At 52.0% G+C, this 24,050-nt stretch overlaps 3 protein-coding genes across 3 annotated transcripts; all 3 read left to right on the top strand.

Moving 5' to 3' along the window:
- Positions 1-4,140: 4,140 nt before the first annotated feature.
- NKG7 (natural killer cell granule protein 7) lies at positions 4,141-4,915 on the top strand (the record flags this gene model as incomplete). The annotated part of the gene is made up of 4 exons (XM_080703696.1): positions 4,141-4,297; positions 4,375-4,521; positions 4,608-4,742; positions 4,857-4,915. The coding sequence occupies 4 exons, from the start codon at positions 4,141-4,143 to the stop codon at positions 4,913-4,915; spliced, it is 498 nt and encodes a 165-aa protein (XP_080559822.1).
- Positions 4,916-6,853: 1,938 nt separating this feature from the next.
- On the top strand, positions 6,854-8,135 carry CLDND2 (claudin domain containing 2; the record flags this gene model as incomplete). Its single annotated transcript, XM_080703694.1, has 4 exons — positions 6,854-7,022; positions 7,358-7,498; positions 7,661-7,810; positions 8,062-8,135. 4 exons carry the CDS (start codon positions 6,854-6,856, stop codon positions 8,133-8,135), a joined length of 534 nt encoding a protein of 177 aa, XP_080559820.1.
- A 784-nt stretch (positions 8,136-8,919) lies between these two features.
- On the top strand, positions 8,920-23,672 carry ETFB (electron transfer flavoprotein subunit beta; the record flags this gene model as incomplete). Its single annotated transcript, XM_080703334.1, has 6 exons — positions 8,920-8,985; positions 14,909-15,067; positions 15,762-15,920; positions 18,056-18,118; positions 21,989-22,147; positions 23,502-23,672. Exons 1-6 carry the CDS (start codon positions 8,929-8,931, stop codon positions 23,670-23,672), a joined length of 768 nt encoding a protein of 255 aa, XP_080559460.1. The 5' UTR covers positions 8,920-8,928.
- Positions 23,673-24,050: the final 378 nt, after the last annotated feature.

The raw sequence follows: 24,050 nt of genomic DNA, 5'->3' as shown, positions 1-24,050 counted from the left end.
AACTGTATAAATACCTCTAGAGAAATAAACCCATTGTTGGTCCAATAGAGAATACTGACCCAGGAGTAGTCGTCGACCAGTAGAGATATTGACCCAGGAGCAGGGGTCGGCCAGTAGAGATAGTAGGCTGGCGGTCCCCCCATGTTAGAATTTTTAAAAAAAATTCTTTGAATCAAATTCTAGGAGTTGAATTCTTCATCCTCACGCCTCTCTTCAGAACCCGTACTTTTGCCGTCTGGCTCTGGCAATTGAGGTGTAGCTCGGAGGGAGAATGCCCCTGGGTTCCATCCCCAGTACCAAAAAAAAAAAAAAGAAAAAGAAAAAAAAAGCGAATACCAACTGCCTGGAGGTTTACTGATGCCTCTCATAAGATAATAAGACTAGTTAGTAAGGTGAATTCTAGTAATAAAAGTGTTTATTATAGCCTATGCTGATAAATGCATTGGTACCTGCCTATAATCCCAGCATTTGAGAGGTGAGACAGGAGGATCGCAGGCTCAAGGCCAGCCTCAGCAACTTAGTGAGACCCTGCTTTAAAATAAAAATAATAAGGCCGGGCGTGGTGGCGCACGCTTGTAATCCCCGCGCTTGGGAGGCGGAGACAGGAGGATCGCGCAGGTTCGAAGCCAGCCGCGCGCGCTGGCTTAGGAGACCCTGTTTCCAAATATAAAATGTAAAAATAGGTCTGGGAGTGTAGCCCGGAGGTAGAAGGGCTTCCAGGAACCCCAGTACCACAAAATAAATAAATAAATAAATAAATAAATAAATAAAATAAAAATAATAAAAAGGGTAGGGATGTAGCTCAGAAGTAGAGTATCTCTGGGTTCAAACCCCAGTACCACAAAACAAACAAACAAACAAACAAACAAACACTATATGCATAGAGGTTTATTACTTAAAATATTATTTATTAGGGCCTCCTCAAATAATAATAATACTTATCTTTATAAAGGCTTCCTCTAATCATAATGAAAATTGAGGCCTTCAGTAACAATAATTTGTTGGGGCCTATATAGAAAGAAATATTTACCCAGGCTTATTGCAGTAATCATATTTATAGGAACTTACTCTAGCAATAATAATGATGTTATAATTATAACTCCAGATTCAGATCTCCACCTACTGACTCAATGTTTCTGTTTGAAAAGAAGCGGTATCTCAAATGTCACAGGTCTAAAAATAAGTTACTGACCTCTCGCTGTCTATCTCTCTCACACCCCCGAGTCCTCCACAGTCTCTCCCATCTTAGGAAATGACATTATCATTTTCGTGTGTGTGGTAAAGAGAATTGAACCCAGGAGAGTTCTACCTCTGAGTTATGCCTCTCAGCCCTATTTTTTTTTTATTATTTACTTATTTTTCTTTTGAAAAAGGGTCTCACTAAGTTGCAGAGGGCCTCACTAAGTTGCTGAGGCTGGTTTTGAACCTGCGATCCTCCCGTCTCAGCCTCTCAAGTACTGGAATTACTGGCATGCGCCATGACAATATCATTTTTATACAGGTGCTTACACCCAAAACATTGGGATCTTCCTCACTTCCTCCTTTCTGTCACATCCAACGACTGGTCTATGAGCAAATAATATTGGCTCTACCTTAAAAAAAATGTATCTAGCCGGGCGTGGAGGCACACACTTGTAATCCCAGCATTCGGGAGGCTGAGACTGGAGGATGGCAGTTCACGGACAGCTTCAGCTACTTAGTGAGGCCCTCCGTAATGTAGTGAGACCCTGTTTAAAAATAAAGAATAAGCCGGGCGTGGTGGCGCATGCTTGTAATCCCCGCGCTTGGGAGGCAGAGACAGGAGGATCGCGCAGGTTCGAAGCCAGCCACGCGCGCTGGTTTAGGAGACCCTGTTTCCAAACAAAAATGTAAAAGTAGGTCTGGGAGTGTAGCCCGGAGGTAGAAGGGCTTCCAGGAACCCCAGTACCACCAAATAAATAAAGAAAGAAAGAAAGAATAAAATATAGGGTGGGGGTGTAGCTCGGAGGTTGAATGCCCCTGGGTTCCATCTCCAGACCCCCCAAAAATGTATCTATAGTCAGGCATGGTGGTACAGGCCTATAGTCCCAATATTTGGGAGGCTGAGACAGGAAGATTGCAGATTCAAGGCCAGCCTCAGCAGTATAATGAAATCCTTAGCAACTTAGTGAGACCCTGTTTCAAAACAAAAACAACAACAACAAAAAAATAAAGCCAAGGCCGGGCGTGGTGGCGCACGCTTGTAATCCCCGCGCTTGGGAGGCGGAGACAGGAGGATCACGCAGGTTCCAAGTCAGCTGCGCTGGCTGAAGAGACCCTGTTTCCAAATTTAAAAAGTATAAAATAGGTCTGGGAGAGTAGCCCGGAGGCAGAAGGGCTTCCAGGAACTCCAGTACCACCAAAAAAACCCAGAAAACACAAACAACAACAACAAAACTTAAGCCAGGAGTGGTGGCACGTGCTACCTCCAGTACTTGGGAGGCTGAGCCAGGAGGATCCCAGGTTCAAGGCCAGCCTCAGCTACTTAGTGAGACTTCAGCAGTTTAGCAAGACCCTTTCAAAATAAAATAGGGCTGAGAATGTAGCTTGAAGGTAGAATCCTATGGTCTCCTTAGAGGCCTGTGGCCCAGACTTCCCGAGCCCTGTCCCGCTGCTCCCTGCTGGAGCCCTGTCCATGTCTGTTTTTGTGCTGATGGTTCTGCTGCTCAGGTGGCCTCCCCCCATCTCTGAGGGCCTGTCCTCACTCTCAGAAGTGGCCCCTTAGCCTCCTGAGATGTTTCCGGCTCCCCCTTACCATCTGTCCTGGGATTGCTGGCCCAGTTCATTGTCATGTTGTTTTGGGCCTTGTACCTGGGCTGTGGCACATGTACTTTATATCTGCTCCTGGGTAACTTTGGGTAAGTTTGGGTAACTTTGCCCAAGATCTGTTGTTGGAGGGGACGAGAGCTTGGAGGGCCAGAGGATCCTGCACTGACTTTTTAAAAATTTTTTTGTACTGGGGATTAAAAGCAGGGCATCTACTGCCAAGATATATCCCAACCCCCTTTTTGTTATTTTGTGTGTATGTGTGCGTATGTGTGGTACTGGGGATTGAACCCAGGGGTATTCTATCTCTGAGGACATTCCCAGTTCTATTTTGTATTATTTTTTAGTTCAAAACAGGGTCTCACTAGTTTGCTGAATGTCTCACTAAATTGCTGAGGTTGGCCTTGAACCTGCAATCCTCATGTCTCAGCCTCCCAAGTACTGGGATTACAAGCATGTGCCACCAGCCCCAGCTGCACTGACATATTTGCCATCCCCCTCCCCAGACTCCCCGATCCTGGTGAAGAGTCCCCCAGACCCCTGCTGGAGGCCCCACACCAAAGCACAACGACCTCTGAACTCTATCAGATGAAGATGTGGACAGATCTTTCTTTCCACAAACCTTTCAGAATCCTACCTCTCCACCTATTTGCCTGTCCCGGACATAAACTTCAACCAGGGACCTGGAGTCTGAGCCCCTGGCCCGTCTCTCTCTCCCTTAGGCCTGAGGTTCTGGCCCTCAGTCCCCTTCCTTTGATGGAGTCCCTGGACCTGGGGGTGTTCCTTTCCCAGAAAGGAAGGTTGCAAAACCACAGGAAAGCATGACAGGCCCCCAACTGTCCGCTCTGGCCACATCTCCCCTCTCTCTGAACTCACACCGGAGCCTGATTGGCCAACTCCCGCCTCTGGGCCCCCATGTGTCTCTTTCTCTGTCTCTCTCACCGCTTCCAGGAAGTCCTCTCTGGTGCTGAGGGGGGTACAGAACCCACCAAGAGAGGCAAGTTCTAAGCCACCACCCAAACCACGGAAGATCAGACACCCCCAGGGTCTGCCCCCCCACACACAGTAGGGGGGACCAGCGGAGAGCTGAGGGACGACATTGGTTGTCTGTGCCACCAGGAAGGGAGGGTGTGAGAAGAGGCGGCCGCGGCTGGGACCCGTGAAGCCAAGCCGGCCTCCTCTGTGGTTGCACAAGCCCCCTAGCTGCCAGCCATCGCTACTCTTTGCTGGCTTCTGCTTTGGTGCACAGGGACCCCAGGAAGCTGGGCTCACAGCCTCCTCCGCTCCCCAAGGCCCAGCAGTCTGGGTCAGAAAACTTTGGATTCCGCGGAGACCAGAAACCCAACACTCGCCCCGATGGAGCCTTGCCGGTCGCTGGCCCTGCTCGCCGGCTGCCTGGGCCTGGCGTCCTCTCTGGTCGCTCTGAGCACCAATTATTGGTTCGTGGCCAGGGGGCCCAATAGCTCATCTCACTCAGGTCTCTGGCCAACGGGGCATCGGGACACAGTCTCAGGTAAGCGGGAGCGGGTCTCCAGAGAGAGGGTGGCCGGCGGGGAACGGATGCTCAGAAGTTGTCTGGTCTCCACTCAGGCTACGTCCACGTGACGCAGGCCTTCTGTATCCTGGCTGCGCTGTGGGGCCTGGTGTCCATGGGCTTCCTGGTCTTGTCCTGCATCCCTTCGTTGTCGGCCCCAGGCCGTGGCCCCCTGGTATCAACCATCACGGCCTTCGCTGCAGGTACCCGGGCTGGACTTGGGCATTAGAGCCAATGAGTTCCTCCAGTGGGGCTGACCCCTCTCTCCCTCTCCCTCCCTCATCCCTAGGCCTCTCCGTGTTGGTGGCCATGGCGGTGTACACCAGTGAACGATGTGGCCAGCCCCCGCACCCCATGATCCAGACCTTCTTCTCTTGGTCCTTCTACCTGGGCTGGGTCTCAGTTATCCTCTGGCTTTGTGCAGGTGACTACCAGGCCCATCTCCTTGGGTAGCTGGGGGCGAGGGGGGCACCCAGCTGGGGACAGGAAGGGTGCAGGGCAGGGGAGAAAGTGCTTCATTGTTCTCTGGCCGCCCCAGGTGCTCTGAGTCTGGGAGCTCACTGCGGTGCCCGCCGGCCTGGCTACGAAGCCGTGTGAAAGAGGAGGATGGGTTTGGGGCGTCATTCTCCCAACGTCAGAGGACATGAGTGCCTGCGATTCTGCCTCTGTCCCTTTCTCCCTCCCACCCTGTCCCCCTCCGTTTATTTCTTCATTCAATAAAAATGTGCTAAGATCTGATTTTTCTTTGGGGGTTTATTTTGCAATACTGGGGATGAAACTCAGGGGCATTCTACCTCCGAGCTACACCCCCCCGCCCAGCCCTATGTTTTGTTTTTTATTTTGAAATGGTCTTGCTAAGTCTCGGGGTGTGGGGCTCACTAAATAGCTGAGGCTGGTCGAGAACCTGCCATCCTCCAGTCTCAGTCTCCCAAGTACTGGGATTGCAAGCGTGCGCCACTGTGCCCGGCTGAGATCCGACTTCTCTAAGATTCGTTCAGTCAAGACAGAAGCCAACCATACATGAGCTGCATGGTGGGTGACTATGGGTGGGTGACTATGGGTACCCAGGAGGGTGATGGGGCCAGACCCGCACGCAGGGTGCTCCTGCCCTGTGTGAACGCAGGCTCCCTGCACCCTGTGTCTGTCCCTCCCTTTCTTTACTGTCTTTTATTTTCTTTCTTCCTTCCTTTTCTTTCCCCTCAGGATTGTGTGTGTGTGTGTGTGTGTGTGTGTGTATGTGTATTACTGGGAATTGAACTCAGGGGCATTCTACCGCTGAGCTACACTCCCAGGCCTATTTTATTTATTTATCTTGAAACAGAGATTCTCTAAACTGCCAAGGCTGTCCGTGAACCTGCCATCCTCCTGTCTCAGCCTCCCAAGTACTGGGATTACAGGCACGCGCCACCATGCCCAGCTGAATTTTTTGTTTTGAAATAAGGTCTTGCTAAGTTGTTTAGGGCGGATTGAACCAAGGGTCATTCTATCTCCAAGCTATACCCCAGCTCTTTTTATTTTTACTTATTTATTTTGCAGTACTGGGGATGGAACCCAGGGGCATTCTACCTCCAAGCTACACCCCCAGCCCTATTTTTTTATTCTTTATTTTGAAATGGGGTCTCATTGAGTTGCAAAGGGCTTCACTAAGTAGCTGAGGCTGTCTGTGAACCACGATCCTCCTGTCTCAGCCTCCCAAATGCTGGGATTACAAGTGTGCGCCACCACGCCTGGCTTTTTTTTTTTTTTGGAACAGGGTCTTGCTAAGTTGCTGAGGTTGGCCTCCAAACTACAATCCTCCTAAATAGTGGGATGACAAGTGTGCATCATCATGTCTAGCTTTTTTTTTTTTTTTTTTTTTTTTTTTGGTACTGGTGATTGAACCCAGGGGCATTCTACCTTTGAGTTACATGCCCAACCCTATGTTTTATCTTTTATTTGGAAACAGGGTCTCACTAAGTCATGGAGGGCCTCACATAATAGCTGAGGCTGGCTGTGAACCTATGACCTTCCTGTCTCAGCTTCCCAAATACTGGGATTACAAGCATCCACCACCACACCTGGCCTGGGGTTGTCTCTTTAAATGGCCACTGCAGAAGGGGTTCTGGAACTTCTGCTGCCTCATAAAGAGGCCCCAGTCTCCCTTCCCCCACCCCTCTGGGCTCTGAGTCTGAGAAGCCCTGGGAAGCTCGATGTGAGTAAGTTAGGTGTGTTTGTGTAGGGGTGGCTGGCTGAAGGGACATTCCACTGGGGGAGGGAGGTCCCTAGGAAGACAGGGGGTGAAGGTCTCAGAGGCTTCCAGTGAGGAAGTCTCAGTCTCTGGTAGGAAGGTCGGGGTCTGAGAGGAGGGGATGGTGGGTCTCCAGGCAGAGTTACTAAGAGAGGAGCCTGGGGAGGAGGGATCTGATGGAGGGGCCTTCTGATGGCCCTAAGTAGAGGCCTCAGGCCCGGGTGCCGGGAGAGGGAGGCATCAGGAAGTGAGGCCTCCGGGTGTGGGCCAATCCTGCCTCTGCGGTCCTCGGCAGCGGCCTTCATGGTATGGGGGTGAAGAACAGCCTTCAGTTCGGGGGCGCGTTCCTCAGCTTCTTGGCCAACATCCTCACCGTGCTGTCCACCGCCACCAACTACTGGATTCGCCACCATGAGGGCCACAGTGGCCTGTGGCAGGAGTGTACCAACAGCATCTGCTCCAACATCCCCTGCCAGAGTGAGGCCCGCCCGCCCCGATGAGACCACACTCCAGAGCCCGATACAGACCCCCCAGCACCGCAGCCGGGGCCGCGACAAGGCCCCGCCCCAGCCCTTTCACCCTAGCTCAGATCCAGCTGCCCTCCACAGCCCCGGCCCCTGCAGACCCCCACTCTTGGGCTTGTTTCCCCGTCCCGACGTGGCCCTGAGTCCTCGTCCACACGCCTGTCTCCGGGTCGGGAAAGCGCGGCTCTCGAGGGTGGGCGCGGGGGCCCAGGGAGCTCCAGGTTGCGACCCCAGCTGTCGCGGCAGAGGCGGCGCCTGTGCGGGGCTGATGCGGCCCGCTCTCCCCAGCCACGCTGGCCGTGACCGGGGCGTGCATGGTGCTGACGGCTGGCTTCGGCCTCTTGGGCATGTTGATGGGGGTGCGGATTCTGTTCCATAAGGGCGAGTCGCTGCGGGCCCAGCTGACCATCTCTACGCTCTTCCTCAGCGGTGAGACAGCTGCAGCCCCCACCAGGGGTCGCCAGGGAGCCCGGCCCGAGCCCCAGGGAGGGGGCGGGGCTCGAGAGGACCGCCTCGGAAGGGGGAGGGGGCAAAGATGCGGGGTGGGCGTGGCCCGAGGGCGGGCTCTGAGGGGGCGTGGCCCGGGCCCAGCTCACCTGGCGGCGTGCGGCCCCGATTCAGGGCTGCTGCTGCTGATCGCCTTGACCGGCTACACCATCAAGAACTCGTGGAAGAGCGACGTTTTCTTCTCCTGGTCCTACTTTTCGGGGTGGCTGGCTTTACCCTTCTTTATTCTTGCGGGTAACCTGGACAGTTGGAAAGAGGGTGGAGGAGATTGCCCAGAGGACCCCCTGCCCCAGAGACTCCCCAGCCGCTTTCCCTGGAAACCCCACAGTGACTTCCAGGTCTCCCCAATGCACTCCACTCACTCCTCATCCCACAAACCCGACAGAGACGCCCCTGAAGCCCCGACTCCCCAAACTCGGGGCCCGCCCGTTCATCCGCCCCAGGACCCACCGTCCCCCACCCGCCACCCGCTCCCCTCCTGCCAGGCTTCTGCTTTCTGCTGGCCGACATGATCGTGCAGAGCACTGACGCCATCAGCGGCTTCCCCGTGTGCCTGTGACCTCGCCTGCCTGGGACGGAATAAAGGAACGGCTTTTAGGGTCGCGGCTCCAAGTGCATTTCTGGGCGACATGCGGACATGAGCACGGAGAGGACGGGGACTCGGACCCGGGGCCGCCGCCGTGGGGGTGCAGAGGCTCAGGGAGGACATCAGAACATAGCCGATAGAGAATGCGGAGAGGGAGAGGGGTTAGCGGAAATAGAAACGCGAACGTGGAGTGGACTCAGGGGCGCGGAATCTCGAGGGAGCTTGGGCGCGTGGAGAGGGTGTGGACACAGCGTAGAGGGGAACTGAGGACAGGGGAGGACTGCGGACATGGAGGGTACTGGAACGCTGGCAAGGAGAGAACCGGAGACACGCGAGGCCTCAGAGGCGTGGGGACATGGGGAGAAGAAAGGAAAAGTCGATCCCGAGGCTCTGGGAAGAAAGTGGGAGAACCCGGAGGATCTCCTCCTCTCCGGGAGCGCGTCCTCCCGCGCACGACCTTTCCCCTAGTTTCCAGCCACGCCCAGTCCACCAGGCCTTGGCTTCCCTCCCCCGGGTCCCGCCTCTCTTCTCGAGATCCGCTTCCCATTGGCCCCTCTGCCTGTCACGCTTCCCCGCCCTCTGGCCTTCTGATTGGCTCTTGGCCTGGGGCGGGATAGTCGATCCCACGTGATTGACTGGTTGGAGGCGCGGTGCGCAGGCGTAGAAGAGAGAGAAAAAAAAAAAAACTGGAGGGGGCTGGCGGGGCGGGGCGTCGGGACTGAGACCGAAAGCTCCAGCTGACCTGGCCTGAGGCTGCGGCGGGAAGATGGCGGAGCTGCGCGCGCTCGTGGGTGTCAAGAGGGTCATCGACTTCGCCGTGAAGGTGACCGGGCCCCCCTGTCCCACTTCCCTGAGACCCGCGGCCATGTGCTTCAGGGATCACGAGCGCACGCTGTATGGGGATCTTCTCATAACCTCTCACCTCTGTCGCTCTTACCCCCAATGTCAGTCACACCTGGGGGCAGACAGAGATCAAGGGCTACGAGCTTCTGACATCTAACCCTTTGGGGTTGTGACCCCGTTCCGTTTCCTTTCTTCTGGACTAACTCTTGCTAACTGTAGGGTTACCTTTTCTATTTCTTACCCGCTGGAGGAGCCACAGTCCCTTTTAGACACATGGAGAAACTGAGGCACAAAGAAGTCACTCAGCTAGAGAGGTGCAGAGCCGAGAATCCTCCAGGTTCTGGAATTCCGCGCCTGGACTTGTGCTTTGCACACAAGCCAAACTTTCACCCTCCAGGCCGCCTGCCTTCCTTACTCAACTCTTACATACCCCAAATGCGCCATAATGGGGGTCGGACAGGGCACCTGGGACCAAAAACCACCTTTCACCCTCATAACCGCAGGCTGAGCCAAGAGGCTTTAGGTAGGAAGGGAGGGAGAGGAAAGTTCAAAGAGCCAACCTGATTGAGCTGGAGGAGTGGCTCACGTTCTCCATGAGAGAGGCAGTGTCCCTGGGGCCCTGGCTCGGCCCCAGAGGGAAGCTGGTGTAGGCAGAGGTGACTCAGACTTGGTCTTTCAGGCCAGTTTCCCTCAGTGCTTGGACTAACTTGGACTGATGATGGTGATTATTTGTCTGCCCCCTCATCAAACTGGGTGTTCATCTCTGTGTCCCCAGCATTGCCCACCACAGGGCTGTCACCCTGGAGGCCTCTGGGTACAACAGGCCATGAAGTTGACTTTGATACTGTTTCTGCCTGCTTGAGACCCTGGATGAGGAGAAGGGGGACGGGAGTCAGGCTTGGCTTGTCAGTGATTGTAACAGCTGACATTGGCTACTTAATTAGCATGTGTTTAGAATGCCAAGAAGCTGGCCTTGGTGGTGCACACTTATAATCCTAGCATTTGGGAGGCTGAGACAGGAGGATCATGGTTCAGGACAGCCGAAGCTACTACTTAGTAGTAGTACTTAGGCCATTTGCAACTCAATGAGACCTTGTTTCAAAATAAAGAATAAAGGATGGGCGTGGTGGCACATGCTTCTAATCCCAGCACTTGGGAGCCTGAGACAGGAGGATCGCATAGGTTTGAAGCCAGCCTCAGCTACTTAGTGAGGCTCTCAGCAATTTAGTGAGACCCTGTTTCCAAATAAAGTATAAAATAGGTCTGGGAGTATAGCCCAGAGGTAGAAAAGCCCCTTACGTTCCACCCCCAGTACTTCAAAAAAATAAAATAAAATAAAAAAAAGAGGGCTAGAGCTAGGCATGGTGGCACACACTTGTAATCCCAGCATTCGGGAGGCTGAGACTGGAAGATCGCGGTTGGCGGACAGCCTCAGCTACTTAGTGAGGCCCTCTGCAACTCAGTGAGACCCGATTTCAAAATAAAAAATAAAAATTAGGGCAGGGGCTGTAGCTCAGAGGTCGAATACCCCTGGTTTCCATTCCCAGACCCCCCCCCAAAAAAAAAAATAGGGCTAGGTTGTAGCTGGGGTCCACCCCTAGTACTGCAAAAAAAAAAAAAAAAAAAAAAAAGGAGGAGGAGGAGGAGGAGGAGGAGGAGGTGGTCAGGAAGCATTCTAAGTCCTTTACAGAGATGAGCTCATTTGGTCCTTACCCATTCCCATATCCTCTGAGCTATTAATCCCACTGGACAGAGGAGGAGACCAGGACCCGTGGAGGCTCTCTTATTTGCCAGATGACCCAGCTAGTGAGGGGCAGAGTTAGGATTATATTCGGTTCCAAACTGTGCTCTGCCTGTCGTCCTCCAACAGACAGGGGTGTTATATGTTCTGCCTGTTTTAAGAGACGCTCTTCTTGGGGTTCTGGGCGCTGACTCTCCTGACTTCTTCCTACATCTTACCATTCCTCAGAGTCCCTTCTTTGGACTCAAGTCAACTCCAAGCCCTCCCAGCCTCCTTATCCCGCCCCAGGCCTGGCATCCTTGGGCCTGGGATGTCTGGGGTCCGCTCTGTCTTCCTCATCATGTTTGACTCAGCTCAGGTCCCGTCATTACCTGGCTTCGAGCACGGCACATGGGTATCTGCCATATGTTCAGTGAGAGAAGAGAGAACAGAAGCGTGACAGGAAAAGCTGGGTGTGGTGGCAGACACTTGTAATCCCTGTACTTGGGCAGCTGAGACAGGAGGGTCGCAGATTTGCAGCCAGCCTCAACTACTTAGTGAGGCCCTCAGCAACCTAGTGAAACTCTGTTTCCAAATAAAGAATAAAAAAATTAGGGCTGGGGGTGTGGCACGGAGGTAGAATGCCCCTGGGTTCCAACCCCAGTACTGCAAAAAATAAAATAAAATAAAATAAAAAAGAAAAGAAGTGAAGAATTGTATCAGCTCCTGTCCCTTCCTGACTTGCCACCCCCCTGACTCCCACTGCTCCAGGGCTCCCTCCTTTACATTTGGTCTGGTCTGGATGTATCTGATGATGGCCCTTTCTGAACATATAAATGATTCAGACAAGGTTAGCTACCTAATTACTGGGCCAAATCCAGGCCTCCTCTTCACTCCTAACCCTACACCTCCCACAGCCTCTAAGTTCTCAGTCCTGTCCCCCATCATCTCCTCTCCATCTCATGGCTCCAACCATTCAGGCCTCTTCCTCTCATCTGGACCTTAGCCCGCCTCACCAGGCTCCCAGGCTCTCTCCGCCAGCCCATTTTCTCCCAGCAACAGGGGTCTTCTTGCAACCAGAGCCGACCCTGTCAAGCAGGGCGTCGTTGTGCTTACCTGTAATCCCAATACTTGAGAGGCTAAGATCGGAGGTTCCCATATGAGGCCAGTCTCAGCAATTTAGCAAGATCCTCTGCAACTTAAGAGACCCAGTTTTAGCCAGGTGTGGTGGCACACGCTTGTAATCCCAGCATTTGGGAGGTTGAGACAGGAGGATCATGGCTCACGGATAGCCTCAGCTAATCCTTAGTGAGGCCCTTTGCAACTCAGTGAGACCTTGTTTCAAAATAAACAATAAAAAATAAAACTGGGAGCCCGGCGTGATGGCACATACTTGTAATCCCAGTATTCGGGAGGCTGAGACAGGAGGATCGCAGTTTGTGGACAGCCCCAGCTACTTAGTGAAGCCCTCTGCAACTCAGTGAGACCAGGTTTCAAAATAAAGAATAAAAAATAGGGCAGGGGGTGTAGCTTGGAGGTAGAATGCCTCTGGGTTCCCTCTCTAGTAACACACACACACACACACACACACACACACACACACACACACACACAAAGAGACCCAGTTTCAAAAATAAAAATACTTCAGAGGCTGAGACAGGATGATTAGAACTTCAAGGCCAGCCTTGGCAACTTAGCAAGACCTTGTTTCAAAATAAAAAATAAAAAAAGGCATAGCTTGGAGGTAAAAGGCCCCCGGTTTCAATTCCTAGTACCATAACAAATAAATAAGTAAGCAGGGCATGGTGTTGTGTGCTTGTAATCCTAGTACTTTGGAGGCTGAGACAGGAGGATCGTATGTTTGCAGCCTGCCTCAGCTATTTAGAGAGGCCCTCTTCAACTTAATGAGACCCTGTTTCAAAAATAAAGACTAAGCCGGGCATGGTGGCACACTCTTGTAATCTCAGCATTTGGGAGGCTAAGACAGAAGGATCGTGGTTCACGGACAGCCTCAGCTACTTAGTGAGGCCCTGTTTCAAAATACAGAATAAATAAATAGGGCTGGGGTGTAGCTCGGATGTAGAATACCTCTGGGCTCCATCCCCAGTACCATAAATAAATGACTAATACCACAAATAAATAAATAAAGGATTGGGGTGTGGCTTTGGAGGTAGGACAGTCCTGGGTTCAATTCTCAGTACTGCAATAAGTAAATAAACAAGCAGAGCTGACTCTGTCCTCCCTGCTCCTGTAACTCCCCGGCACCCTCAGGACAAAGTCCTAGCCCCTCAGCCTGGCACTGGAGACCCATCATTTGGTTCGGCCATCCACATCCATTCGGGGAGCACCCCCCCTCCCCCATCATTTCTGCTTCCACAACTCCAGCCCGCAGCTCCTCCCCTGGTAGACCAGGCTGGTTTCTGCTCAGGCCTCCCATCCCCCACCCTGCCAGTGCTCTGCCTTCCTGGGTGCCCTTCCTGCTCCAGCCTGGCCTTCTTGCCCCTCTCCCGTTGTCTGTCATTCTTGTTTGGTACTGGGGATTGAAGCCAGGGGCATTCTACTTTTGGGCTACCCCCCCAGTTCTTTTTAGGTTTTATTTTGAATCGGGGTCTTACTAAGTTGCCAAGGGCCTTGCTGAGTTGCCAAGGTTGACCTTGAACCTGCAATCCTCCTGTCTCAGTCTCCCAAATACTGGAATTACAGGCGCGCACCACCGCGTCAGGCTATTGTCCTGCCTAATTCTGACCTGTCAAGATTGGGGCAGCCTTCTCCAGAAAGCTCCCCACCCACACCTTCAGGCCCCCTTTGTGTGTCCTGGCCCTGGGCTTGCTCCCCAGCTCTCCCCACAGTGGACGATGATCCTCTCTTCACCTTATCTCCAGACTGGCAGCGCCTTGGAGGGCGGCAGGTCTGCCCCATCTCTGTTCTCACCATCGCTCAACTTCCCCATCTCCTTCATGTCTTTGCTCAGAGATCATCTTCTCTGTAAGGCCCTACTGAGAGTCACGGTCCCCAGAGTCGCTGTCCTCCTCCTGCCGAATGCCCATGTTCTCATCAACTCCCCATGTTTTCATCACGTCGTAGGCCTTACTGCTTTAGCGTTTTGCCCACTCTGTGGAAATGGCAGTTTCGTCTGTGCGCTGTGAGCACAGCCTCTTAGCGCGGTCACTACTAGAATGGCTCAGAGCGCTCCTGGGTCCCGTCTCTTCCTGGGTGGCCTTGAGAAAGTTCCTTCACCACTCTAAGCCTCATTTTCTTCCTCCCTACAATGGGAATAATGACAGTGGCTGCTTTATTGGTTGTAGTGAAGATTAAATAAACCTTTGGAACTGTTGGCTGGCTTGAGGTCAGTACTGCTATTACTGGCAGGACCAGTAATAGTACCAGTTTATTTAGTCACTTATTCAGAATGTAACCATGCTCTGCTGTGTGTGCGTGTGCATGTGCGTGTGCATGTGCGTGTGCATGTGCGTGTGCGTGTGCGTGTGTGTGTGTGTGTGTGTGTGTCTATGGTATTGGGGATGGAACCCAGGGGCTTCCTATGTCTGGGCTACACTCCCAGACCTATTTTTATATTTTATTAGAAACAGGGTCTCACTGAGTTGCTGAGAGCCTCACTAAATAGCTGAAGCTGGCTCCGAACCTGTGCGATCCTCCTGTCTCAGCCTCCAAAGTACTGGGAATACAAGCGTGCGCCACCACACCCGGCTCTTTATATTTTTTATTTCGAAACAAGGTCTCAGTAAGATGCTGAGGCTGGCTTCATGCCTACAGTCTTCCTGTCTCAGCTTCCCAAGTACTGGGATTATAGGCATGCGCCAGCTCAGGAGGATTTATACACAGGAGCATGCATTGGTGGGTTTCTAAGACACTTGCAGGTGGAGTGGACTCTACCACTCACTGCATGCTGAGGCAAACAAAATTTGAGAAATACGCTTTACAGCCTGAAGAAGAGAGATCAAGAGATCTGATCCTGTCGAATGTCCTTGGTGCCCTGAAAGGTCTGAATGAGAGGGAGTGATCTGTCCTCACCTGCAAATTCTAACCCAGATCTGGCCCCAGAGCTGTGTGACCCGGCACGAGGGGCCCTTCTCCTTCCTGGACCCCTGTTGCCCCCATCCAGCCCACTGCTGGCCCCCCTGCCTTCCTCCACCTGACCCCGTTCTTCCCCTCCTGCTGGTAGATTCGGGTGAAGCCGGACAAGTCGGGGGTGGTCACCGATGGCGTGAAGCACTCCATGAACCCCTTCTGCGAGATTGCGGTGGAGGAGGCCGTGCGGCTCAAGGAGAAGAAGCTGGTGAAGGAGGTCATCGCTGTCAGCTGTGGCCCTGCTCCATGCCAGGTCAGCAGGGCCAGGGAGGGCCTGGGCCCCTGGGTCTGGACCCTGGGTCTGAGGGCGGAGGGCTGGGGCCTAGACTCTGAGTCTGAGGAAAGAGGGCTAGGCCTGGCTCCTTGGGTCTGAGGGAGGAGGGCTGAGTCTGGCCCCCTGGGTCTGAAGGAGAAGGTATGAGGCCTGGACCCCTGTGTCTGAGGTAGAGGACTGGTCCTGGACCCCTGTGTCTGAGGGAGGAGGGCTGGGCCTGGACCCCTGGGTCTGAGGGAGGAGGGCTGGGCCTGGACCCCTGGGTCTGAGGTAGAGGGCTGGGCCTGGACCCCTGGGTCTGAGGGAGGAGGGCTGGGCCTGGACCCCTGTGTCTGAGGTAGAGGACTGGTCCTGGACCCCTGTGTCTGAGGGAGGAGGGCTGGGCCTGGACCCCTGGGTCTGAGGGAGGAGGGCTGGGCCTGGACCCCTGGGTCTGAGGGAGGAGGGCTGGGCCTGGACCCCTGGGTGTGAGGGAGGAGGGCTGGGCCTGGACCCCTGGGTCTGAGGGAGGAGGGCTGGGCCTGGACCCCTGGGTCTGAGGGAGGAGGGCTGGGCCTGGACCTCTGGGTCTGAGGAAAGAGGACTGAAGTCTAGACTTCTGGGTCCAAGGGAGGACCCAGGCTCCTTGATCCTTCTCATGATAGAAGCCAGGTTACCCCTCTGTCCCTGGCAGGAAACCATCCGCACCGCCCTGGCCATGGGTGCAGACAGAGGCATCCACGTGGAGGTGTCAGCTGCCGAGGCGGATCGATTGGGTCCTCTACAGGTGGCCCGGGTCCTGGCCAAGCTGGCAGAAAAGGAGAAGGTGAACCTGGTGCTGCTGGGCAAGCAGGTGGGTGTTCCTGCCTCCCCTGCTCCACCTGGACCCGCTCAGGATGGAGGGGAAGGTGACATGCAGGTGCCGAGGCCAGGGCATTCTGACATCCAGGCTGAACTTTGCCATCTCCTTACAGAGGGCTTGAGTAGGGAGGGCAGATGATTCTCCATGTCAAAAAGATCCCTTGAGTCAGGCATGGTGGCACATGCTTGTTAGCCCAGTACTCAGGAGGCTGAGACAGGAGGATCACACAGGTTCAAAGCCAGCCTCGGCTACTTAGTGAGGCTCTCAGCAACTTAGTGAGACCCTGTTTCCAAATAAAATATAGAAAAATAGGTCTGGGAGTGTAGCCCGGAGGTAGAAAGCCCTTGAGTCCCATCTTCAGTACCTCCAGTATCACAAAAAAGAGGAAAAAAAAAAAAAGAAAAGAAAGATAGAAGTCAAAACCATGAGGTCAAAGGTAGCACAGAGATAACAGGGCACGGGAAACTCAGGGATGGCGCTGGGGGCGCAGTGGGAGAGGAAGTGGTTCCAGGGAGCCGTGTTAGCCCTGGGAAGAAGAGGAGGCCAGCGGGTGCAGATAAGCCAAAGGGTGCCCTGCCTTGCCCTTGAAAATCAGAGCAGTAGAAAACAGAGTGGTCACCAATACAGCGGAGCCAGAGTACAAATCAGTAAACTGAGGCAGAAGGCCTAACTCAAGATTAAGCCAAAGCACATGACCAGCTGAGCATGGTGGCACACACCTGAACCCCCAGTACTTAGGAGGCTGAGACGGTGGATCACAGGTTGAAGGCCAGCCTCAGCAACTTAGTGAGGCCTTATTTCAAAATAAATAAAGCCAGGCATAATGGTACAGACCTGTAATCCCAGTACTTGGGAGGGAGAGACAGGAGGATTACAGGTTTGAGGCCAGCCTCGGAAACTAGATCCCATTTCAAAATTAATAAATAAAAAGGGCTTGGGGGGTAGTTCAGAGGAAGAGGCAGAACATCCCTGGGTTCAATCCCCAATACCACACACACACTAAAGACAGGGGCAGGGTAGGGCTTTGGCTAGAGATCCACGTTGGCAGCATGGCCTACTGCAGCCCTTTGTCTGACTAACAGGGGCAGTATTTGGGGTCAGGACCTCTGGCTAGGGAAATGTCAGATGAACTAGTCAAGATGATTTTTGATCCAGGCAACAGAACAATAGCTCAAACTAGCCTTAGCCAAATAGCAATTTTTTTGGTAGTACTAAGGATTGGACCCAGGGGGATTCTGGGTTCAATACCCCTAGCCCTATTTTTAACTGTTTATTTTTGAAACAGGGTCTCACTAAGTTGCAGAGGGTCTCACTAAGTAGCTGAGGCTGTCCATGAACCTGTGATCCTCCTGTCTCAGCCTCCCAAGTACTAGGATTACAAGTGTGTGCCACCACCCTGGGCTAAATAGCAAAATTTTTACTCACATATTTCCATCTTTAGGCACAGCATGCTCCAGGGTCAGCTCTAGGCTTCATCCTCTATCTTGACTAAACTCTCTGCATCTCCAGCTCATGGCCCATTGACTTAGTGACCCAAGCAAGAAGAGAACCTTTTTCTCCAGGGCCCTAGCAAAGCTTCCAGGGCTGACTCTTCATTGGTCCAGCCTGAGTCATGTGCCTGTCCCTGAACCAATCACTGAGGAGAACGTTCTCATTGGCCCAGATCGTGTTCATCCCACCTCCACCCCTACCCTCACTGTGTGGCCCTGGCTGACTCTTCAGCTTCTGTGCATATTGATTCAGAGGGGGAAGATTTAGGCTCAGAAAGAGAGAGCTCCACATGTCCCTGGATAAGCCAATAAGAAGGATATTTACTTCTCAATAAACGTGAGGGGATTGTTCTCGACCAGGAGTCAGCAAACTATGGCCTGTGGCATAGTTTATTACTTCTGTGAATAAAGCTTTATTGGAACACCCACACACATCCATTTACATATTGCCTGTAGCTGCTTGTGCACAGGGACCGAACTACATAGATGTGACAGAGACTGTATGACTCATAAAGCCTAAAATATTTACTGTCTGGCCCGTTAAGAAAAAAATGTACTGACTCCTGTTCTAGACAGAGGGCTGAAAGGGCCGTGAGAAACTCCATTGATTATCACTCTTTTCTTTCTCCCCATTAGGCCATCGATGATGACTGTAACCAGACTGGACAGATGACAGCTGGGCTTCTGGACTGGCCACAGGTGAGGCTGTACAGGGGCGGCACCTGCTGAGCCAAGACCTCTAGCCTCAAGCTCAGCGCTTCCCCGGGGCCTTTTTGTGCCTGCTATTCCTTCCTCTGGGAACACTGCTCCCTCGTGCCTCATGGCCTTCTCGCTCCCCTCCTGTGGGTCTGTTCAGATGCCACCTCTTGACTGGGGCCTTCCTCACCCACCCTGCTGAAATATGCCACCCCAGCCTCAGTCACAGTCCCAATCTGTGCCAGTACTGGAATGCAAACCACGTAGGTAATTTTTTTGTTTTGATACTAGGGATGGAACCCAGGGGCATTCTACCTCCGAGCTACACCCCCAGCCCCATTTTTTTATTCTTTATTTTGAAACAGGGTCTCACTGAGTTGCAAAGGGCCTCACTAAGTAGCCGAGGAAGTCCAAGAACTGCGATATTCCTATCCCAGCCTCCCAGATGCTGGGATTACAATGTGCGCCATCACGCCTGGCTGCATAGGTAATTTTTTTTTTTTTTTTGGTGGTATTGGGGTTCCTGGAAGCCCTTCTACCTCCGGGCTACACTCCCAGACCTATTTTTACATTTTTTAAATTTGGAAACAGGGTCTCCTAAGCCAGCGCGCGCGGCTGGCTTCGAGCCTGTGCGATCCTCCTGTCTCTGCCTCCCAAGCGCAGGGATTACAAGCGTGCACCACCACGCCCGGCTGCATAGGTAATTTTGACACATTAAAAGGTTAGAATCCAGAGCCAGGCGCGGTGACGCGCTCCTGTAATCCCAGTACTGGGAAAGCTGAGGCAAGAGAATCGCAGGTTGGATGCCAGCCTCCAAATTAGTGAGACTCCCAGCAACTTAGTGAAACCCTGTTTCAAAAGAAAAAAAAAAAAATAGGACTGGAGATGTGGCACAGAGGTAGCGTGCCCCTGGGTTCAATCCCCAGTACCAAAACAACAACAAAAAGTTAAAATCATAAAAAGAGAACCAGGCGTGGTGGCTTATGCTTGTAATCCCAGTACTTGGGAGGCTGAGAATGGAGGATCACAGGTTTGAGACTAGCCTCAGCAATTTAGTGTGGCCCTCAACAACTTAGCAAGACCATGCTTCCAAATAAAAATAAAATAGGGAGCCGGGCGTGGTGGCACGCACTTGTAATCCCAGCATTTGGGAGGCTGAGACGGGAGGATCGCGGTTCAAGGACAGCCTCAGCTACTTAGTGAGGCCCTCTGCAACTCAGTGAGACCCTGTTTCAAAATAAAGAATAAAAAATTGGGCAGCAGGTGTAGCTCGGAGGTCAAATGCCTCTGGGTTCCATCCCCAAACCCGCACAAATAAAATAAATAAAATAAAATAGGGCTGGATGTATAGCTCAGATATAGAATGACCCTGGGTTGAATCCTCAGCAACACACACACACACACACACACACACACACACACACACACACACACCATGACAAAAAAGAAAACAGGCCGGGTGTGGTGGCTCATGTTTGTAATCCCTTGCTTGAGAGGCAGAGATAGGAGGATCACACAGGTTCCAAGCCAGCAAGGCTGGCTTAAGAGACCCTGTTTCCAAATAAAAATATTAAAAAAAATAGGTCTGGGAGTGTAGCCTTGAGAAAGGTTCCATCCCCAGTACCACAAAAAAAAAAAAAAGAAAGAAAAAGAAAACATTACTTTTCCTGATATTTTATATAACCCATCAGATATATGAAATACTAAAATTTCAGCATGTAATGAATATATATATATATATATATATATTTTTTTTTTTTTTCCTTCTCTCCAGTACTGGGGATGGAACCCAGGGGCATTCTACCTGGGAGCTAAACCCTCAGCCCTATGTTTTATTCTTTCTTTCTTTCTTTCTTTCTTTCTTTCTTTCTTTCTTTCGTGGTATTGGGGGGTGGAACCCAGAGGCTTTCTACCTTCGGGCTATACTCCCAGCCCTATTTTCTATTTTATTTGGAAACAGGGTCTCACTAAGTTGCTGGGAGCCTCACTCAGTAGCTGAGGCTGGCTTCGAACCTGTGCGATCCTCCTGTCTCAGCCTCCCAAGCGCGGGGATTACAAGGGTGTGCCACCACGCCCGGTTTTATTCTTTTATTTTGTAACAGGGTCTCACAAAAAAAAGTTGCAAAGGGCCTTACAAAGTAGCTGAGGCTGGCCACAAACCATGAGTCTCCTGTCTCAGCCTCCCAAATGCTGGGATTATAAGTGTGCACCACCATGCCCGGCTTTAATATTTTTTTATAATAGGATTTCTTTTTATTCCATGTTAGTTTAAAATGGGTAATCAGAATGAAAAATAAAAGGGCCTCTGTGTAGAGGCTGGGGTCTTCCCTATTTAGAGGTTAGAACCCAGGCATCCCCTCTACCCAGCACCATACTGAGATGGGCTGAGGGGCAACACCCAGGGCACACGTGGAGGGGCCCAGGCTGCCACTCCTCTCTATCCCATTTTTGGCATGTGATGAAAATATTGCCTTTTTTTCTCTCCTGACCTTGGATTTTAAAATCATGTTAACCATGTTTTAATTAATATTTTTAAAAGGATATTTTAGGTTCTTTTTTCCTTTCTGCATCAAGTCTTCAAATTCCACCATGTGCCTTCTATTGACATCACATCTCAGTCCAGATGCTAAATTTTCACTAGAAATACTTGATATGGTTTCCTATAGTTCACAGTTGAAGAAGTCGATTCACATACTCAGGATGTTCTAAACAGACTTAAAAGTTTTTGGAATCTGGCATTTTACAGGACTCCCCATCTTTTGCTTTCTGTCTTTTTCTGACTTGTCCGGGCATGCGCTCTGAAGCTGCCTGGTGTGTGGTACTGTTATGATTTGAAATGGTGAACTGAATTCTTTTCCTCAATTTGAATAGATACGTTGAATCTGGAAAATTGAAGAACTGATAGATAGCTTGGTTGCAGCTTAAACAAGTTATATATTTATTTTATTTTATTTTATTTTATTTGCAGTACTGGGGATGGAACCCAGGGGCTTTCTACCTCCAAGCTACACCCCCAGCCGTATTTTTTATTATTTATTTTGAAACAGGGTCTCACTCAGTTGCAAAGGGCCTCGCTAAGTAGCTGAGGCTGTCTACGAACCACGATCCTCCTGTCTCAGCCTCCCGAATGCTGGGATTACAGGTGTGCGCCACCACGCCCAGCTAGCAAGTCTTTTACTATAAAGCAAGACATAGAAAGGAAAGAAAAAGCAGCGTTCTGAAGACACATGCTGGAGAGCTAAAAAAAGGAACTTTCTTCCTCTTGGACGTTTGGCCTTAAATACAGTTTATACTGGTATTCTCTTATCAGCATTACTAAGTCAAGGGCTAGCAACTTATTTTCCCAGACAGGTGGTATTATTTTGTCTCTGGACAGTCCACTTAATGAGAGGTGCCGATGATGTATCTCTTTCTGCCTCTGCTGTATCAGTCGTCCACCAATTATGGGTGTTTTGAAGTAGGGTATGGATTTTATTTCTCACATACCATTGATTGCAGCCGGGGCAGCTGTGTGTAATCTCCAAGGCGTAAGGCTCTGGCCATCTTATGGTTTGAGCTGTGCCAGGCAGAGCTAGTATGATCTCAGGGCTTCTAATTGCTTCCGTGTTTCTAAGGCTCTAATTGTGTCTACATTCTTACTGTGGGTTAACATCAGGGCAGAGGAGAGGGAGGGGGACATTCTGCAGTGTAACGGGCCAAGCTGCAGCCTTTCCCCAATTGAACGCCTGTGCAGCACCCAGGCTCCGACCACCTTTTGATATTTTTATTGGGAATCAATACCATGGCAACTTCCCAAAACAGGGACAGTACAAGGACCACTCCGTGACTTGAATTAACCTCTTCTGCTCTCCTCCCACGCTGTCCCCTCCCCAGGGCACATTTGCCTCGCAGTTGACACTGGAAGGGGACAAGTTGAAAGTGGAGCGGGAGATTGACGGGGGCCTGGAGACCCTCCGTCTGAAGATGCCGGCCGTGGTGACCGCTGACCTGCGGCTCAATGAGCCCCGCTATGCCACCTTGCCCAACATCATGGTGAGCGCTCAGCAGGTGGCTCTCTGAGGGCCTGGGAGCCAGCCAGCACACTGCGGGCCCAGGCCTCCATGGTGGTTGTAGGGAAGTGCCCCAGGGACATCTCATCCAGAGGAAGGTACCTACTGGTCATTGTGGCCAGCAGAGGGTTCGCTGGGTCATTTCTGCCAATAGTGAGAGTTCATGGGGCTGTTTGACCAATGGGGAGAGTTTTCGGGTTGTCTCGGCCAATAGAAAGCCTTCACTGAGCTGGGCTCAGTGGTGTGTGGCTGTAATCCCAGTACTTGGGAAGCTGAGACAGGAGAATTGCAAGTTCGAGGCCAACCTTAGCAACTTAGCAAGCCCCTATTTAAAAAAAAAAAAAAAAAAAACCCACTGGGAGTATAGTTCAGAGGTAGAATGCCCTTGGGTTCAATTCCCAGTATGAAAGAAAGGAAGGAAAGAAGGAGGGGAGGAAGGAAAGGAAGGAAGGAGAGAGAAAGAAGGGAGGGAGAAAAGGAAGGAAGGAAGGAAGGAAGGCCGGCCGGCCGGCCTCCGGCCTTTACTGGGCAACAGAAAGTTTTGTCTTTGCCATTCCAGCCAATGGGAAGAGTTCACTGGGCAATCTTCAGTCCTCTTGGTATATTAGGGAAGTTCTCTTGGTGATCTTTGCCAACAAGAAGTTACCATGTAGGCCATCTTTGCTCATAAGGAAGGGGTCATGGGGTCTCTTGACCAAGGGGAAGGGTTGACTAATATCACTCACACTCAGGATGAGTTCCTTGGGCCATCTTGGGCAATTGGGAGGATTCTTGGGGCTATCCCGGCTACTAGGCAGTGTTCCATGGGTCATCTTGGTCAATAGGGAGGGTTCGGTGAGACATCTGGCCAATGGGAGAGTTCATTGGGTCATCTGGCCACTTGGTTCAGGGTCAACCAATAGGAAACATTCAGTGAGACATCTTGGTCAATGAATATTCAGTAGATCATGCCACTTGTTTCGGGGTCAACCAATAGAGAGGGCTCTAGGGGGACATCTCAGCCAATAGGGTTCAAGGGGACACTTCAGCCAAAACTCCATTGAATCAGTTCCTCACAGCCAGGGATGGGCTCCCTGGGTGGTTCACTGAAGAACAATTGCAGTGCTTGAGCCCCGCAGCGCCTGCCAGCCTACAGAAATTGTCCTCACCAGGCGTGGCCCAATGAGAGACCCCATGGGTCAGCCAGCGGGGAGGGCTACAGGGTGTTCAGCCAATGGGAACAGTTCTGCAGATGTGCCGCTGGAGGGAAGGAAGTCGAGGGAGGCTGTGCAGAGCAGGGTGGGGCCTGGCAGGGGCATCGTCAACCCCGTGATTCCTGGACCCCTCCCTGTGTGCAGAAAGCTAAGAAGAAGAAGATCGAGGTGATTAAGGCCGGGGACCTGGGCGTGGACCTCACCTCCAAGATCTCTGTGGTCAGCGTGGAGGACCCACCCCAGCGCACGGCCGGCGTCAAGGTGGAGACCACTGAGGACCTGGTGGCCAAGCTGAGGGAGGTGGGGAGGATTTGAGCCCCTCCCTGAAACCCAGCAATAAACCTGTGACTCTCTGAACGCCCGTTTCTGTTACCTCATTCCCTGGAGAATGTGCCTTGATTCATTTGACAAACATTTCCTTAAATCGCCTGTGTGCTGGGTCTGTGTTGGGCAATGCTGTGAGCCAGGTGAATCCCACCCGCTCCCTGCCCTCGCGATGCCTCTGTGCCGAAGGGGACAGACGCTGGGGTGATGGGTGCTGGATGCAGAGGCACACAGGACCCTTGGGAACACCTGGCTGGGGCACCTGGCCAGGCCTGTGGGGACACAGAAGCTTCCCAAGGAAGTAATGTCCAAGAGGGGTGTGGAAAGAATATGGTGAGGTCAGTGAGAAGGGTTCTCACCTGCAAAGTG

Source organism: Muscardinus avellanarius (genome assembly GCF_963383645.1).
Source record: "Muscardinus avellanarius genome assembly, chromosome: 10".
Classification (NCBI taxonomy): Eukaryota; Metazoa; Chordata; class Mammalia; order Rodentia; family Gliridae; genus Muscardinus; species Muscardinus avellanarius.
This window is presented reverse-complemented; position numbering and strand designations above follow the sequence as displayed.